The sequence below is a fragment of the Pezoporus wallicus genome, unplaced genomic scaffold (genome assembly GCF_028554395.1).
Source record: "Pezoporus wallicus isolate ANWC-B61680 ecotype Strahan unplaced genomic scaffold, APGP_CSIRO_Pwel_v1 contig_3058, whole genome shotgun sequence".
Lineage (NCBI taxonomy): Eukaryota > Metazoa > Chordata > Aves > Psittaciformes > Psittacidae > Pezoporus > Pezoporus wallicus.
This window is the reverse complement of record NW_026641153.1, coordinates 107,271-123,892: the sequence shown is the minus strand read 5'-3', so window position 1 is coordinate 123,892 and position 16,622 is coordinate 107,271. Positions and strand designations below refer to the sequence as shown.

Genomic DNA, 16,622 nt, shown 5'->3' with positions numbered 1-16,622 from the left:
TTTATTAACCTGGCCAATCCTCCTAGCTTTTTTTAGGTCCTCCCCTGTATCCTGGAGAATTGACGAAAAGACTATCTGAGCTCCAGAGCCCCTAACCACTTCTCCCAGGGCTCTGTAGTCCTTCTTTATGCTCCCCAGGCTACTGCTATCTATATCCCTAGCACCCACATGGATCACTAGAAGTGGGTAATAGTCCAAGGGACTTACTAGAGCAGGCAGCCCCTCTGCTACATCCATGCCCCTGGTAGGCAACACACCTCCCTTGAGACTGGGTCAGGCTGACAGATGAGTGCTTCTGCCCCTTTCAAAGCAGAGTCCCCTACTACTACGACCCGCTGCTTTTTCCTAGCAGCACCAGTAGAGATCTTTACCAGTGCACCAGCCGGCTGTTTCTGGTGCGAGCGCGTTTCCTCATTAGCCCCCTGCAGGACAGCAAAGCGGTTCTGCGTGGGGACAACAGATTTAGGAGGAAGCCCCTTGCTTTTGATTGTCCTCTTCCTCCTTTTCCTCCTTTTTTTTTTTGTTGTTGTTGTTGTTGTTGTTGTTGTTGTTGTTTCCCAGCTGCCCGGGTTAACGGCCTCCTTCTTTCCTCCATGAGCTAGAGGGGACGCTTGAGGCCCCTGCACAGTTCGGGCCGGGAGCAAGCATTCCTGCTTCCTCTCAGCTTCCCTGACATCTTTCAGCCTATTGACAGCGTCCCGCAGCTCAGCCCCTGCCGCAGGAGGACCTCTACCAGGGAGCACCGAGTGCAGCCCTGCCCATTGTGCACCCTCCCCTCACCAGACCAGTGCAGGCACTCTCTACACTCCGAGCTCTGCACTGCAGCCTCCCCTCTCATCTCCTCTGTGTGGGTGCCTACGCTGCCACCGCCGGGGCAGCCAGAGCAGAGCTCCCAGACCGGGCCCTGCTCATGCAGCGAGCGCTCACCATCACGCGCGCACTGCCTCCACCCGCCCTGTTCGCCGCGCTCCCTGGGCAGGTTTTTACCCCCTCAGGGCTGGTGCCGCCCCTCCTGGCTCCGCCCCCTGTGAGTCCCTGTTCGCCCCAGCTGAGCTGCCGGCTCCCGGGCAGGTCCTGTCGAGGACTTGAGGCTCCGTCGCCGCCCTGAGTCGAGGCTCCCGGACGCTGATCTCCCCCCTGCTCCGGTGTTGGAGGCGTCCTCTCTCGAGCTGCTCACCTCAGCAATTCAAATTTTCCTCAAGATTTGCCTTTCATTTTGTTCACAGCATGGATTACGTTTCAGAAATGGAACAAGATACAAGTAAGACTGTTATCTAAACCAGAAGCAGTTTAATTGTCATTTTTAGATATAATTTTGTGTGGTTTTTTTGAGAAAGCATAGATGATCATACCATGGAGTAACAGTGCCAAGCCCAAGGGTCATCAGCAGTGCTGGACCTTTAATACTCACAAGGAAACCTTACCACTTGAACCAAAGAAAGTGGCCAAAGTAGTATCTTGTCTTTTTATATGAATAAGCCACTGAAAATAGTGTATTTCAAATCATTTGCTAGACAACAGAGAAACTCCAGAATCCTGATGTCAATTCTGGGAAGACTGACCTTAGTTCTACCTAGGTTATAAACCTTTGCTTGTCTTTCCAGATTCCTTCTTCCTCATTCTCTTCTGTTCTGTCTCCTTGCTCCTGTCAGTTCCTTCAGCTCCTGCTGGCACTGATTTCCCCATCTCTACGTGGTTGCTCTTCTCTATCTCTAAACCTTGACAGTCATCACAAATCACCTCATCCCTTCCTGTTTCTTAAATTTCTTAATCTGTTAGGCTACCACTTCCTTCTTTTCACTGAAAAGATAGGGAAACTTCTGAGAGAATATCTATTGCTCAGTTTCAGGGACTAACATCAAGGAAGCTTTCAAGTTTCTGGGATGGTGCACTGGAGCTGAGGTCCCACTCTATACCAGGAGTCTTGAGAAAGCATATTTATAAAATTCAGTGAGATAATACAAATGTATTAGGCCTACAAAAATAATGAAGAATCGTTTGCAGTGAAAACCCAGTCTGAGAGGAAATTTTGTTAACTATTTCCTCAAAGGTTTTTCCTACTGCACATCTGACTGTGAAGTCTTGTACAAACACTTCTAGCAACGTTACAAACTCTTGCAGTTCTTTGCTGAATAAGGACTATAGAACAGATCCTATGCACAAGCCAAGAGTGAATTAATCTCCTCTACACTAACTTGCCTGTGTACCTACTCACCAGCTCGCATCAACAAAGAACATTTACAATTTCCTTTAACCATGTTAACCAGCTTAAGCTCTACAGTAGAACCAGCTGGTTAACTATCTGCAGCTCCTACTGTCTGAAAGGCCTTTCACATATCATGTAAGATACTCTAGAAGAACAGCATTGTCGTATGATTCTTGGTCTGTAAATATTACAAAATAATTCATCTATCAGTTATGTGGGCTCTCTTTCAAGAACTCTATGACGTGGTTGATTTTGAAACAAAAGAACAGTGACAGTTTTTTTGGGTTTTGTTTTAATGCAGGACCATCAAACTAGGCAGCTATATTTATTTCTTTTCCTTTTGCATTTGGAGTCTGCTGTTACAGGCAGCCTCTCTGTAACACATCTACATATTTCTGTTTTGCTTTATAGCAGAAGCAAAAATTCTGCCAGTTGGCTTCACCCTGGCCTTAAATGTACTCTATAGTACTGGACACAGGAGACTTCCTCCACAAGAAAAATCTCTGCACATACTTAAAGAATCAGTCATTTCATTGGCTTCATTTCCCTCCTTTGCTTGCCTCTCCGGCTCTGTCGTTCCCAAATACTCATAATCATGGATTAGCCCCACCTCATCTCTTAAAGAAAGCATTCATTTGGGACCTTTTCTCTGTTTTCTGCTTTTGCCTTTGAAATAAATATTCCAGTCGCATTTTCAAGCTTTATTTCACAACAGTGAAAATATAAGCTGAAATTCTTGCAGAGTCATTTGATCCAAGGAGCTTTTAGAATGCTGATTATGAAACTTGTGATAAAATCGTAGAAGTTGGCAATCTGGTTTAAGAGATACCATATGTCTGCGTTGCAATTTGATTACCAACTTGCCTTTCATCGGCACTTTGCAGACGTACCTGTTTCTCATCTCATCTTTATATAGCTCCAAAGCTTAGCAATAACAGGGAAAAAACTTGGTACTGGATCACCTTTTAGAGCAGGCTCAAGCTGTTCTGTACTTGGCGTACGTCTAGCTTGGTGTGTGCTCTTACAGCATCTCCACTTTCATGCCACTTTTAGCTGGCTGACATCAGCCAGCACATGTCAGAAGGGAAATGGTAATTACAGGCAGGCTATAGATAGCCATGGAGTAGCATCTTATCTGTGTGATAAGTGTTTTCAAAAGGTTAAAAAAAAAACAAAAAACAGACCCCAAACCAACCAAGCAACCAACTACAAAACTCCCTAAAATCACACTACGCTTTAGTTCCTTTTCTAGTAGACAGATGAAAAGCAGGATTAGGTCTGGCCTAACCTGAGAGGACATTCTAAACTCTGCCAAAGCAGTTTGCACTGAAAGACTCGACCTATTCCACATTTCAGAGTGCACAATCTCAGAAAATGGGAATGCTGTTCGGAATTCCTGAAAACATACAGCACTTCCAGGGGGAAACGTGCAGGTCACAGATCATAGAATCATAGATTATTTAGGGTTGGAAAGGACCTTAAGATCATGTAGTTCCAACTCCCCTGACATGGGCAGGGACACCACATAACTAAACCATGCCACCCAACGCTTCGTCCAGCCTGGCCTTGAACACTGCTAGGGATGGAGCATTCACAGCTGGGGCCTTCTGATCAACAGACACCAGGGCGCTGAAGCTTGACAACATACCTCACCCGCAGGTAACTCTTTAAGGCACTCTGCGGTCTCCGTGACTGAAGCTTCAAAAACCATCACCCCTTCCTCCAGCTTGCCCCGAGAGAAGCCCGGGCGCCAACAGGCAAACGACGCCTTTCGAGTCCACCTGAAGCCCCCCGACATGTCACGCACACTGTGCCGGTGGCTAGGTTCCGGGGCACTTCCCCCTCAGAAGCGGAACAGCACCAGGCCCTAAAGCTGGATCTGCCCCGCCGGAACCCCTCAGCGCGTCCGCCCGCCCCTGTCTGAGGGGGACGGAGGGGGGTGGGAGCGCGTCCAGCCACTCCGCGCCGCCGGCAGCTGAGTGACACTCTCCGCTCCCAATGGGCGCCGAGGAGGCCCGAGCGGGCAGGCCCATGGCGGCGGCTGTCCCGGAGAGATAGTGCGGTGGGGTGGGGAGGTCCGGTGGCCGGAGTTGGGGGCAGTAGGGCTCTCCTAGGCTGGTGGGTGCCCTGCGTCCCGTGTGGGCTGGGGCGAGAGGAAGGCGGCATGCTGCTTCACCTGGTAGCCGAGTTTGATCTGCAGAGGGATGTGGTCCCCTGGCTGGCGGCGAGGGGCTGGGCCACGGCTCTAGGTAACGCGCTCCCCAGGGAGGGCCGGGGGCCTGCGCCTTCCTCAGGGCCGCGGCGACTCCGGCCGCGGGGGCTCGGGGTAATAGCGGCGGCTGAGTGTCCCCCTCCGGAGCCGGGCAGGGGAGCTGCCGCTGACCCCCTCATCCATTCCCCCGGCCGGTCTCCAGAGCAGCGAGCTGTGCCGGCACCGGGGCTGAGTGTGCGCTGGGGTAGTTCCGCCGGTGGCTGGGGGAAGTTGAGGCGGGGAAGTGCGATGTCTTCACGGAGCTGCCCTCATCCGAGAGCGCTTCTGCACGTCAGCTGCACCCCACAGCCCCTGTCTGCTGCTGCTTCACAGGCGTTTGGGTTCCCACATCCCCCAAAGACTTTTGGCATTGCTCCCTCCTACACTTCTCCCCTTTCTGTCAGGAAAGAAACCCCCCAGACGCTTGTTTTCTATGTGGTAAATGAGCATTAGTTAAAATTAGGTAAAGTGTTATCTGCCACAACAGCGTGTGATCGTTCGCATAGCAGGGGCTTGATGACGTGTTTGGGAAAAAAGAAAGGATGACCCCCACTGTCATTTGTGGCCCTGTGTTTTTTTTGCTTTTGTTTGTTCTCATTCATCTGCAGGGCAGCTGGCTTAGTTCTGATAGAAAACTTAGCCTAAAAAAACCCTATTGTAATGATAATTGCTTTAGTAGGAATAGATGCCGATGCACTGTGTGATGAACTTGAAACCTCTGCTCCTTTAGTTGCTTTTAATTAACTCAAAATGCTTAACTTGCTCCCATGTTGAGGGGCTGTTATCAAATAGTAATAAAAATTTGGTAAAGGTCGACCAGAAAGTGTCAGATTCTTTTGTTTTATAAAATAATTTACCAAGCCATCAGTTACAAAAGCTGTAAAAAATTACTTCATGTGTACTAAATTGCTGAAAGCTGTTGAATGGTGCACTGAAGGGGTTTGAGGTAAAATTCTGAGATTCTTCATGCATTATCAGTTGACCTATACATTTATCAGTTCATCTGTGATGCATTCGAGTCAACCTATGAATTTGTTATAACATGGTCTCAGAGTGGTGTTGACCTGTGTTTGGGAATGGGGCAATTGTACTCAGCTTTTGAAAATGTAATACAAACTTTTTGTGCAGTAAATTTCTCTTGTAATGCAGAATCAGAAGAACTGAGGCTGGAAGGTGCATCTGATCAGATATCAGCATTGCTATACTATGTTTCAACTTTTGTGGATGTATACTGACTTCTTTCTCTGGTGTAGTGCTGTTGTATTAGGGATGTGGAGGTAGGAGGTAGGAATTTGAAAAGTTTCATTTAAATGTTAAATACCTGTGCACAGAGAGCAGGTGACTTTCAGGAGTTATGGTACTTTGTGCTAGTGGTTTCAGATGTTATTTATAATTTTCTTTCCTGAGGACTTGAAAGCCCTTGACAGCATATGGGAGTTTCTAATGGCATGGGAGCTGGGAGCAACTCTGATGAAGAGAGGGGAGCAGCAAGTGAAATAAACCAGCCTTGTTCTCTTTATTCCACTTATTTTTGTATGAGCTGCATGTAATGGCTTTCAGGAAATCAAACCCTGCATTCTTCCAAGTATGTTGATAAGAGTTGTTTGCTGGGCAGGCAGGTTGGGTTGGTTCTTCTGCAGCCCTTCATCAGTTGGTCTCAGAGATGTCTTATGGACCTTGTTCTCTACCTAAATTCTCTTCTGAGAAAGTACTGTATGAGAGAGAAGTGTGGAGACTCTAGTACTCATCTTGAAAGTTCGAGGTGGTGGTTAAATTCTGGGAAGTTTCCACTAAAAGAGAGCTGAGCATATGGTTATCTGAGCCTTTCTCAATCATCACCAGCTAGCCCTACCTTGTAGTGTATTTTGAGCGATCTGAAACCAGTGATGCCTTGTTAAGTATACACTTGGTGCGTTGTTAAATGTGCACTAAGGATTTTTGTTGCCCTCTCACAGCAAAATACAGAATTTATTTCCTTCTGGTAGTACTTGTAAAAAAGCTTTTTTCTTATCATTAGAAGCTGTAGAAGCTAGTTTATAATATCAGGCTTGTGAAACTAAGTTTCACGTGTCTTCTTTCTATCAACGCTTTGTGATATCTGCAAAGTAAATAGTGTTGAACTTGACTAAATATGTGCCGAGAGTTATGGAGAATTGTTTTTGCTGATGCTTACTGAAATGCAGGCTACCTTTATCTTAAAACTAGGACCAGTTGTGCCTTATTAAGGGCAAAACTTCCACTTTTAGTGACACTTTTAGCCATTCGAGGTGAACACATTTTAAGTGGCTGCAAAGATTAGAAAATAGAAAAGCAGCATCAGGAAAGCTTGAGTATGATACTTTATCATTTTTTCTTGTGTTTTTCTTCTTATTTTGTGCTGCTTTGTTCAGATGTGCTTTTCTCTTTCTGTGTCCATCTTAGCTTCCTATTCATGGGTTTCCCTTTTAACTCTGCTCTGTAATTCATGCCCCACATCATATCTCCTGACCTGCATTGCTTAATTCTCTTGTACCTGTAGATATGTTCCATATTTTTAGATACATAAAAATATGTTCCATCTATTTATATACATATATATATGGTGTTTAATCTTGTGACTCTTGGCTTTGGGTTTTTTTTTGGAGGGTGGTTGTGATGGTGTTATGGTTGTAGAACTAATCTCTGAAGATGTAGTTTGTTTCCAGGCATTCTTTTGGGATGCTGAAGGGGCAGGTGGGAGTAAGTGACACTTTACTTGGGCTAGTTCTATCTCCTTGTAGTATTCTGAGGATTGGAGGGCAGCTTCACTGTTTGAACTGCACACTGTGTATAATGAATACATAGGACTTTTTTATCCTCCTGTAAACGGAAGATATTGAAAAAGCATCGCAAAAGGCAGTGACTATTAGAATGACAGGTATAATGAAGAGTTAGGAGTTCACATAACTAATTTTTTCCTATGTGTTTTGAAACCCCTTAACTATTTTGTATTGAAGTTGATCAGATTTAAACCATGGCATAAGAAATATTCTCTTTTTCCAGAAGGCGGTAATTTTGGCATGTACAAATAAATATTTAAATGTAAAAATATATTTAAAAATATACCTTTGCTTAAAGTGTGCTTAGGTCAAGCAGCTTAAGTGAAAATTCTGTGCCTTTTGATTCTTATCATTTCAGATACTTCTGAGAATTCATCAGCACTCTACATTGTAAATGTTGAAAGAAATGGAAAAATTATTTATACTTGGAAGGTAAGTCTGTCTCAGAAATTAGTGGAAATATAGCAGAGAATAACTCTGTATGTGTATCTGTGCCTAATTGGCTCCTTGTGAGGGTTAGAACATGAAAACTCAACTAATTGCAATTTGAGGGGTTGGGCAATGGGAAAATGCACATCTCCACTTCAGACAAAGATTAAGAATAATGAAATGGAGAGTAAAGAGATTATCTCATTAAGTCCATAGGGGTTCTGCTGTTGATATTTTTGGGGGCCAGAGTCTCACCCTGAATGAAATGTGATTTGTTTAACAGATAAACTCTTCATAAGCAGCACATTCTTTCATCCTCAGAATTTCTCAGGGAAACCTGACTATTAAATTCCTGGGCACTGCTTTAGTTAAATACGTTTCCTCCTACCAATATATATGTTAAGATGCCATTTAGCTAACATGAATCTGCTTCTACCTTTCTTCTTTGTTACTCTTAAGATTCATCTACAGCAATTTATTGCAAGTAGTCTGAAGTAACCATTGTTTGATGTCTTGAAGTATCCAGAGCTCTGCTTTTTAACACAGGATCTTGCTCTCTGTGGCATATGTATAACTTCAGGTTGAAATGCCTATAGTTCCAATTCCAAGTGATTTTTAAATGGCTTGCGAAGGTTTCCTTTTGATGAGACAAGTCTGTGCAACTTGGAAAAATTGGTAGACCCAGCTGGGTTTTGGAAGATCTTGGTTCCTGAAGAGTACAGATTGGAGGTAGCAGACCTCCAGGATAGGGCTGCCTCTTGTTCCCCTCCAGCTCAACAATGATAAAACTCTCCAGCTTCCCTAGGGTTAAGGGAAGAGGTGAGGCCTTCATCAGAGTATCATATACTTTAACTGTGGGTGGATGTTTCCTCTAGTACAGGCAGAGGGAGGGGAGTCTCTACAAGACAGCAGTAACCATAAAAACAACACTAAAGAATGTGTCAGAATATTTTTTCCATTGCTCAGAACTGTAGAAAGACTTAATGAAAGTAAGCCATCTAACCAACAGGAGATGTGGTACTGTGTATGTGTGATGTTGCTGCTTTCTAGTGTCTGTGGAATCTCACCGAAAGCTTTTTTGGACTTCTGACAGTGAATTCCAACTGCCTTATGCTGTTCAGGCTCTTGCAACTGGCATAAGGCATGAGTTGTAGCTCAGGGTTCACACAGCTAGACCCAGGTCTGCCTGCAAGCTAGGTGTCTAGGCTCCCATTGCATTCAGTGGAGATCTGGTCAAAACAGTTAGTAGAGTTTACAGAACTCGCCAGTTGTAGCCTGTACTTTGGGAAGAGGTGTGTGGGGTGTAGGAGGTGCCAATATCCACTGGACTCTATTGACTGAATAGGCCAGTGACTCTCAGGAACATTTCAACACCTAGGCTTAGTTCACTGAACCTAGGGGTAAAGGCTGCATAGGAAGACACTGAAAAAGTTCTCCGTAGTTTCTCTTTCCTAATTTTGGGAATAAAGTGACCTCTGCAGCCTGTGTGGTAGGAATGGCTGAATGAGAGTCTGATAACTGAAACTAGCAAATTGCACAGCTGTGCTGCAGTCTTCACCTCTCAAATGTGAAGGTGAAAGAGGAAGGAGATCCTGCTGCTGTTGCTTTTCGTGTTCTCTTACTAGGACATAGCCTGATCATTTTCTCCTGAGTGAGTCAGTCTGCTGAAGAACCAGCATCTGTTTATTCCTCTATTGGGAAGGATGCAGCCATATTTTGTTTGCTTCTACTAGAAGTATTTTTTACAGTTGTTAATGGGCAAACTGGAAGATACTTCCGGGAGTTTTCTCACAAACAAATGTATCTTAAAGTGGTATTGCATGAAATATATGATGCTTCTCCCAGAAAGAAGTTGTGGTGGTACACATTTCTTTGTTGGGTCAGTAAAAATTCTGCTCATCAGCTGAAAGTGTTTGTACCCACTAAGGTGCTGTTGATGTCAGTGGGAGTCAGTACATCCACGCTTGCCTGCTTTCATGATAAGAATATGTGGGCATGTCAGTGCCAAAGCTCACGTTAGTCTAGGTGGCTTGTATATTGGTAGGAACACATGTGATGGCCCAGGCTGTGGCCGTGTAGCACTCGCTCAGTGTCCTGAACAGGTTGGGTCCTGAGCTGGTAACACTGGGCCTTCCCTGATGTCTATACTTTTGTTAACATAGTGATGTCTGTGTCAGCTGCAGTCACACCCTAGGACTGTGGTACCTTAAAGCAGGACTGATATTTCCCCTACCCAACCCTCTTCCCTCTTAAGAGTAGAATGCTAGACAATTGTTGGGAGTATTGTGTGTCTCTCTCGTTTTACACTTTACTACTGACTTAATAAGGATTCAATCCAAATGTTTCCTTTTCTGAAACAGTCTATTGGCAGCATATGGGTATAGTTCTATGGTTTTGGGGTTTACTGCAAACCTTTTAAGAGGAGTATCTATTCATATTTACATAGAAGAAAAAAAACATCTTGGTGTGTGCATCTTAATGAATGATGAGTAGTTTGAGGCTCCAGTTTGACACTTCTTTTAAATTTTTACAAACATTCTAAAATATAAGTATTCTTTGTGTTTTACTATTCTGTTCTACTAATATACATCATCACACTGGAAGGCTTACCTGAAGGAAACAGACCGTGTTTTTGTGTCTGCAGTTAGTCCTTCTGTTTCCTTAAACTTGTATCGGTGAAATCACACTGTAATTATAGCTTCTAACAAACTACAGACCTTGCTGAGCTGTTAAGGCAGTTTAATATCTCTTTCTCTCCTCCTTCATGATAAACTTTAACTAATGAGCTACCAATTTTGTGAGACAAAAGGCTTTCCTGCGAGGCTTTCCTGCTGGTTTTATAGCAGCAAACTTTAGCTGTAACATTCTCAGTGAGGATAGAGCAGAATCAAGGATGTAAACTAAATGGAGCTGCCCTGGCTTGTTTCCTGATAGATACAAATAGGAAACAACAATTGTCTGCTAAGTGGAAGAAAATCCAGTGCATTCTGTGTGAAATCAGGGAAAGGTGAAGAATGAGCTGTATTTTCAAGCTTATGTTATTGTTACATTATACTGTACTTTTGACGGTGTCTATCTTTTGTGAGGTTGATAGTTGGTGTAAAGGAAGATACTTTTAACAGAAGTGAATTCTGGTGTCAGCAGTTCTGTTTTGCAAGGCAATACGAGAAACTTCAGAGTAAACATGAAAACAAGTGTTTCAGCTTATGTGTAGATATGGGCACTTATGTAGTCCTGTTACTTATAAAGTATATTTTTTCAGTGGGTAAGTATGGAGGATGTTGGTGTTTCAGACACACTTAGAAAAAATGGTTATTTATGAAATCACTTGCTTAACCTTAAATTAGAAGGCCTGAAGCCCTTGTTTTCCTTGTTTAAATCAGAAATCAAAGACTTTTGTCAGTGCTACAACAATAATGAGACAATCAGAAATAGACCCCTTAGGAAGAGAGTACTCAGGCTTTTGTTTTAACTTCACAAAACAAGATGCCATAACTTTGTAAATAACCACAGACTTCTCCCCTCTCCCCACAAGCTGTCATTAAAAACAATGATGCTTACTGTTTGAGTACAAGCCTGTGGGGCTGGATTACATTTCAACAATTCAGCAATTTACTGCCTATACCTAGAGTACATTAATGGACTTCAGCTTGAATTGGTGCACAATATATGCTGCCAAGCAGCTTTTTGTCAAATAAATTTTGACTATTTACAGCATGGTAAAAATTACCAAGAAGAAAAGTTGTGATTTGTATAATCTTAGAAGTGCCACAAACAAGATCATTGTATGTTGTTATCAATCAGCTAGAAAGGATCTGTATTCTGCTTGTTTTCAAAGGCAGCAGGCTAAAGGTGTCATCTGAGCTTGTGAAATATATTTAGCCTTCAAACAATCATTTCTTAAGCCAGAGCTGAAATCCTTTTCCAGCCTGCAGCCAGATTGCTGGAAGCTGTGTTTGGTGATGCTTGATGTTTCTGTGTTCCCTTTTGGATCAGCAACACACCGAGCTGGTGAGGTTTGTAAGACCAGCCTTAAACATTCCAGAGGCTGTAGCATCCCCTTTTGTTCTTGTACAGACATCTCTCGTCCTGGTCCTGCTGCCTCTAACTAAACCTGGTTTAGAACCAAAGTGAGAGAGAGGCACTTGGCTTATGCAACGTCTCGGGGGCTGCAGATTGGCCACATTTCAGCTTTATCCTATGTGTTAGTTCTAAAAGGAAAAAAACATCTTTGTTTCTTGCCTCTCTTTCTTGGCATTAGGTGATTAACTGCCTGTTTATAGGACAGGGATGTGTGTGAGGATGTGTGTCAAGGGGCAGGGGGAAGACGAGAGGGAGATAGGAAAAGAATAAATCAATGTTTAACTTTTTAGATATTTACGTTGCCAGTGCTAATTTGTTTTCATCCATAGGGAAATCAGAGAAATACACACATCGGATTGTACGATCCTCAAACTAAACAAAATGAGGTGAGAGCATTGCTAGTATTTTCCCTGGTCGAAGTGCTGTAGCATTTCAGATTTGGATGCCTTGCAGCACAGTATGTTATATCCTTAAGTAGTATATGCTTATTTGAAACAGTGGATACTTGTTTGAAACAGAAAAGAGACCAGAATGGTATATGAATGATGCTCAGTAGTATTAATATGCAGAACATTACAGAACATCTGAATGATTTGGGAGCAGTAAAGTATCATGTCTGCAGTCTTTACTTCTGAACAACCAGTTCAAGCCCTTTCCGTTCCTCTTCATACTGAACATGTATGCTAAAAAGTAAATTTTGGGGGTTTTCTCTGTTATGAAAGAAAACCTCAGTCTGGTTGCTGCTACAGCTTGTAAGAAATTATTCTAAAACTGAATGTACTGCAATTCAGTGGCTGGAATCATAACGTGCTGTTGCAGGTGTCCCCATAACAGTATGAAATGGGTGAAATTTTGTTTACATAAAGGTCTGCTGTGCTGCTCTAGTGGCAACGTAGAGCTCAAAAGAACCAGTAAGAAGTAAACAAAGGAGAAAAAAAAAAATTATAAAATTGAGGCTTGAAATATGTTTCTTCTGGCCATGAAATTATTTGCTTTAAAAAGGAAACTGATGTACTGGTCAGCAGTGTTTTGCTATGGAGAAGTAATTAGATGGATTTAAAATTAATTTATTAGCATTTATATGTTTCTTTATAGCACCTCTATATGTTTGAGAGGGATCTCCGCATCATCAGTTGTTCTGTCAACAGTGAAAGGACATTATTGGGTAAATACGTGTTTTATCATTATTTTTGTTGCGTGCTTTGTCTTTTAGTTTAGTAGGATGATGTATTTGGGTCTAGAATTACTTAAATCTGTTTTGTCCCTTATGTTGCTTACAGCTATCTATGCATTTCAGTTGATCCATCGCTAGATAATGTAGGTAACAAAGGCACATCTGTAATGATATTGTTGTTTGCTTCCCCCTCTTTATACATGCTTCCTGCATCTAGAAGAGCTTCTGTTCCTTTAATATAAATGCTTTTGGTAAAAAAAATTGTGCTGCTTGCTCTCCAAGAATGTTTGATAGGATTAATGTCAAATGTGCAAGCTCACTGTGGAATGTTTTTGGTTTTTGTCTTTTTCCCCTTAGCGGTCAGCTTCCGTCAATATACTGAGGAAGAAAGAGCGAGTCAGCTGTTACAGTCAGGTACTGTGGATAGTTTCAATACTGTTTGAAATATTGCATTCTTTTGCTAAAAATTAAGTTACCTAAACCATGTTCTTTTTGCAGTATCCAAGTATTTAGCCTTGCTAATTGAAATTCATCCTGTTAATAATGTGAGAGTCCTAAAGGCTGTGGATAGCTGTGTTCAAGTACAGGTAAATTATTCAACTAATCTAAATATAAACCTTTTTAATCCACTCTTCTAGAGAGGAAAAGAGTGGTGGAGTGCAGAAATATCTCACCTTACCTTGCAACTGTTACAGAGATAGTGTGTTCATAGCATGAAAAAAGTGAGAAACTTCATAATTTCTCTGATATGAGAGCTACTTTTTTATTTCTCTTCAGTCCCATGAAGCTTGCAATTATAGTCATTGGTGACTATTAGTCTGTAATAATAGCTATTTTTATTAATTAAATATCATTAGTGTGCCTGTCTTAATTTAAAAGTATGTAGCTTTCCAGCTAACCCCACCTTTTTAGGTTAATGTTCTGAAGTACTCTGGTTATTTACTTACTTTTGTTAAACTTTCTGTTTAGTTTCTTTATTCAGTTGAAGGCAGAAATACTTCTACAGAAAGTCGCCTCTTGCTAGTTTCAGAAGATAAATGTGAGTTAATATTTTGATAGTGTGTATATACATATTCTTTTATTTTAAGATCCTCATTATAGATTACATTTTTGGTAGACTTTTGGAAAAGAATGGGAAAAAAGGGTGAGAGCTATTGTAGGTATTGTAGATAACTGTATGATTTAATGGGATTTTTTGTTTCAGTGTTAGCAGAATGGCCAGCTTTGACCGCAATTATTTGCTTAGTTCATGCATTCATCAGTTACCTTTATTTCTAAAAAATAATACCAAAAACTTTTATAGCTGTCTATAAATTTAGAGCAGATACTGACTGAGAGATGGATTGTGATTTAGTGTGTGATAAGTGGGGTAAGAATAGGACAGTAGTTCCTCAGATTCAGCTAACATTGCGTGTTCAGCCTAATTTAACGGGAGGCAATGAATAGAGGTGGACATCTGGAAAAGGCTGTTTATCCCCCTTGCCTTTCCATCTTATTAGAGAGATTTCTTTTCCCACCTCTTTGGAGAGGCCGTCTTTGCTAGGCTAGACACCAGCCATTAGGTACTTTGACCTATGTGGGCAGAGTTCACCTACTAAATACGTTCACATAGTGCTGTGAACTGTATCAGAAACACTTGGAACATCTGCTGGGTGAATCTTGCACCCTTCATGCAGGCAAACGATCAATAACTGTAGGAATTTTGCATGGGAAAGGACTGTGTGGTGGAAGGAAGTGAAACAGGGTTGGGCACAGGCATGCAGCTCTGTGTGGCTTTTCTGTGCGTGCTCCTTAGTTTGGTTTGGCATGTTGCAGTTAGCATCCTCCTGACAGTGCCTCACTGATGGCATAGAATTTTTTCCACAAGGTGGTATGGCTGAAGCCACCCTCAGCTCAGGAAAGGAAGAGGGTCCAGGTGTTTGCATAGGCACATGGCTTCATGGATCACAGATTTCCTCTTATGCTGAGTTGAACTTTCCTGGCTCTAATATTTTCTTATAGCATTCTAAGAGGTCAGAGTGTTTAATAAGCTGTATAAAAGCATATAAAAATGTATCTTTGTAATGACTTTTTTTTTGTATGTATTTTAAAGATATTGAACAATTTGAGATTCGTGTAGTTGCAGAAGAAGAACACAAAGTGGTAAGACTTAAAATATGGGGCTCTGAGGGTTTTTTTTTTGCTTTAATTGAAAATCTAAATACCTGTAATTTTAGCTGTTTTGTGTAGCTTTATACTTGGGCACCACAAAGCCTAGTAAGGAAAGTACTGATAAGATGGCAACTTAAGAAGCTAACCACAAAGCCTATTGAGAAACTTGCAAACTCTGTAATCTGAGGGGAAAATTACTTATTTTTTGTTTGTTGTTGAATATGCCTGTATGATAGAAATTGGGAGTAAATGTTAAGTAAGTATGTTTTTAATAATTAAATAAATGCATGTTTTTAAACCATTTAAAATATTTGCAGTCACCTTCCAAACTTAGCCTTTTGAGTATCTGTGTGTCCCAGTGAAGGATTCATTTAAAAAACAAGTAAACAGACAAAAGACGTAAAACTTCAGTATGCTTCAAGTACTGTGAATATTCCAATCACTTTTTCCCCCTCATCTTTTTCCTGTTTTTAATAAGAATTTTTCTTCAACAGATTGTGGATGTTTTGCTTAGATTTATTATTAATAAACATTTATTATAGTAAAGAATTGTGTCATGCAAGCCAATGTTTTGCCTTATCTAGGCAAATGTAAACTTGGAAGGAAAACGTTAAGGACTGATTTTCAGTCGCTTTGAAGTCTTTCATGGTCTTCTCAAAATTTATCATTGCTTTTAATTGCAGATGGGTTTTATCTGCTACACTACAGTTAGTGAAGACTGAGAGTGTCATCTGAAATGACAGATGAATCTGATGTCCTTCTGACAGATTTGTTTGGTTGACAGGAAGTCTCCCTACATCTTTCAAGAGTGCCTTTATACAATCCCAGTAGTTTTCTACAGTTCTAGCCCTCTCCCTGATGCCAGTACTCTCCATCATGTGGCTGAGACTTTGGACAGAAATCCTTTTGGAGCTAATGCATCTTCCCCAGTAGTTAATGTGGCTGGTTCTGAGCTGACTGTGGTATTTCACTCCTGTTTCTCTGTGATGAAGGATACTGTCTGCTTTTCTTTGTTCACTTTGAGCAGCTTAAGTGTGAATTTCTTACAAGCAAAGAAATTTCAAAGAAAATACTTGGTAGTAGGTGTACCCTGAAAACTGTGCTTCTGGTCTCTTTAAACTGAGCACCTTGCAAACAATGAGGGTGGACTTTGTGCAGCTAAAAAAGAGGCATATTTGATCCAAGCACCTTAATATTTACATCTCTCCTGTCATTGCTTTTCTCTTTAAAGCACAGACTGTGTATAATTGTTAGAGAATCTTATTTAATGACTTCTAATGTTCTTTCTTTTCCTTTAGGTGATTCAAAACTCAGGTCAGCTTCCAAGAGCCAGAGTTGTAGATGATCTCATTTGGGCACAATGGGATATGATGGAGCAAAGGCTCTTCTACATGGTTCCAAAGGTGAGATGAAAGTCATTCTAGTAGTTTTGGTTTTGGCTGTCTTATGACAGTAAAGTTTTGAGTGTGTGCACTAATAATAGTGTGAGTTTAGTTTTCATTATAGTTGTATGTCTTCCTGCCTCAAATA

The 16,622-nt window shown here is 41.7% G+C and overlaps 2 protein-coding genes across 7 annotated transcripts in view; one reads left to right on the top strand and one right to left on the bottom strand.

The window, feature by feature from the left end:
- The window catches only part of CCDC146 (coiled-coil domain containing 146), a 123,080-nt gene that overhangs the window by 6,841 nt on the left and 99,617 nt on the right, over positions 1–16,622 (bottom strand). The window lies entirely within an intron of this gene.
- The window catches only part of GSAP (gamma-secretase activating protein), a 46,612-nt gene continuing 34,296 nt past the window's right edge, over positions 4,307–16,622 (top strand). For both annotated transcript variants that reach the window (XM_057422558.1, XM_057422557.1), the window contains exons 1-9: positions 4,307–4,455; positions 7,614–7,687; positions 12,097–12,153; positions 12,863–12,932; positions 13,299–13,355; positions 13,440–13,528; positions 13,911–13,980; positions 15,034–15,083; positions 16,391–16,495. In XM_057422558.1, coding sequence (XP_057278541.1) covers positions 4,371–4,455; positions 7,614–7,687; positions 12,097–12,153; positions 12,863–12,932; positions 13,299–13,355; positions 13,440–13,528; positions 13,911–13,980; positions 15,034–15,083; positions 16,391–16,495 — 657 coding nt within the window. In that variant the 5' untranslated portion in view covers positions 4,307–4,370. The remainder of the gene's footprint in view (positions 4,456–7,613; positions 7,688–12,096; positions 12,154–12,862; positions 12,933–13,298; positions 13,356–13,439; positions 13,529–13,910; positions 13,981–15,033; positions 15,084–16,390; positions 16,496–16,622) is intronic.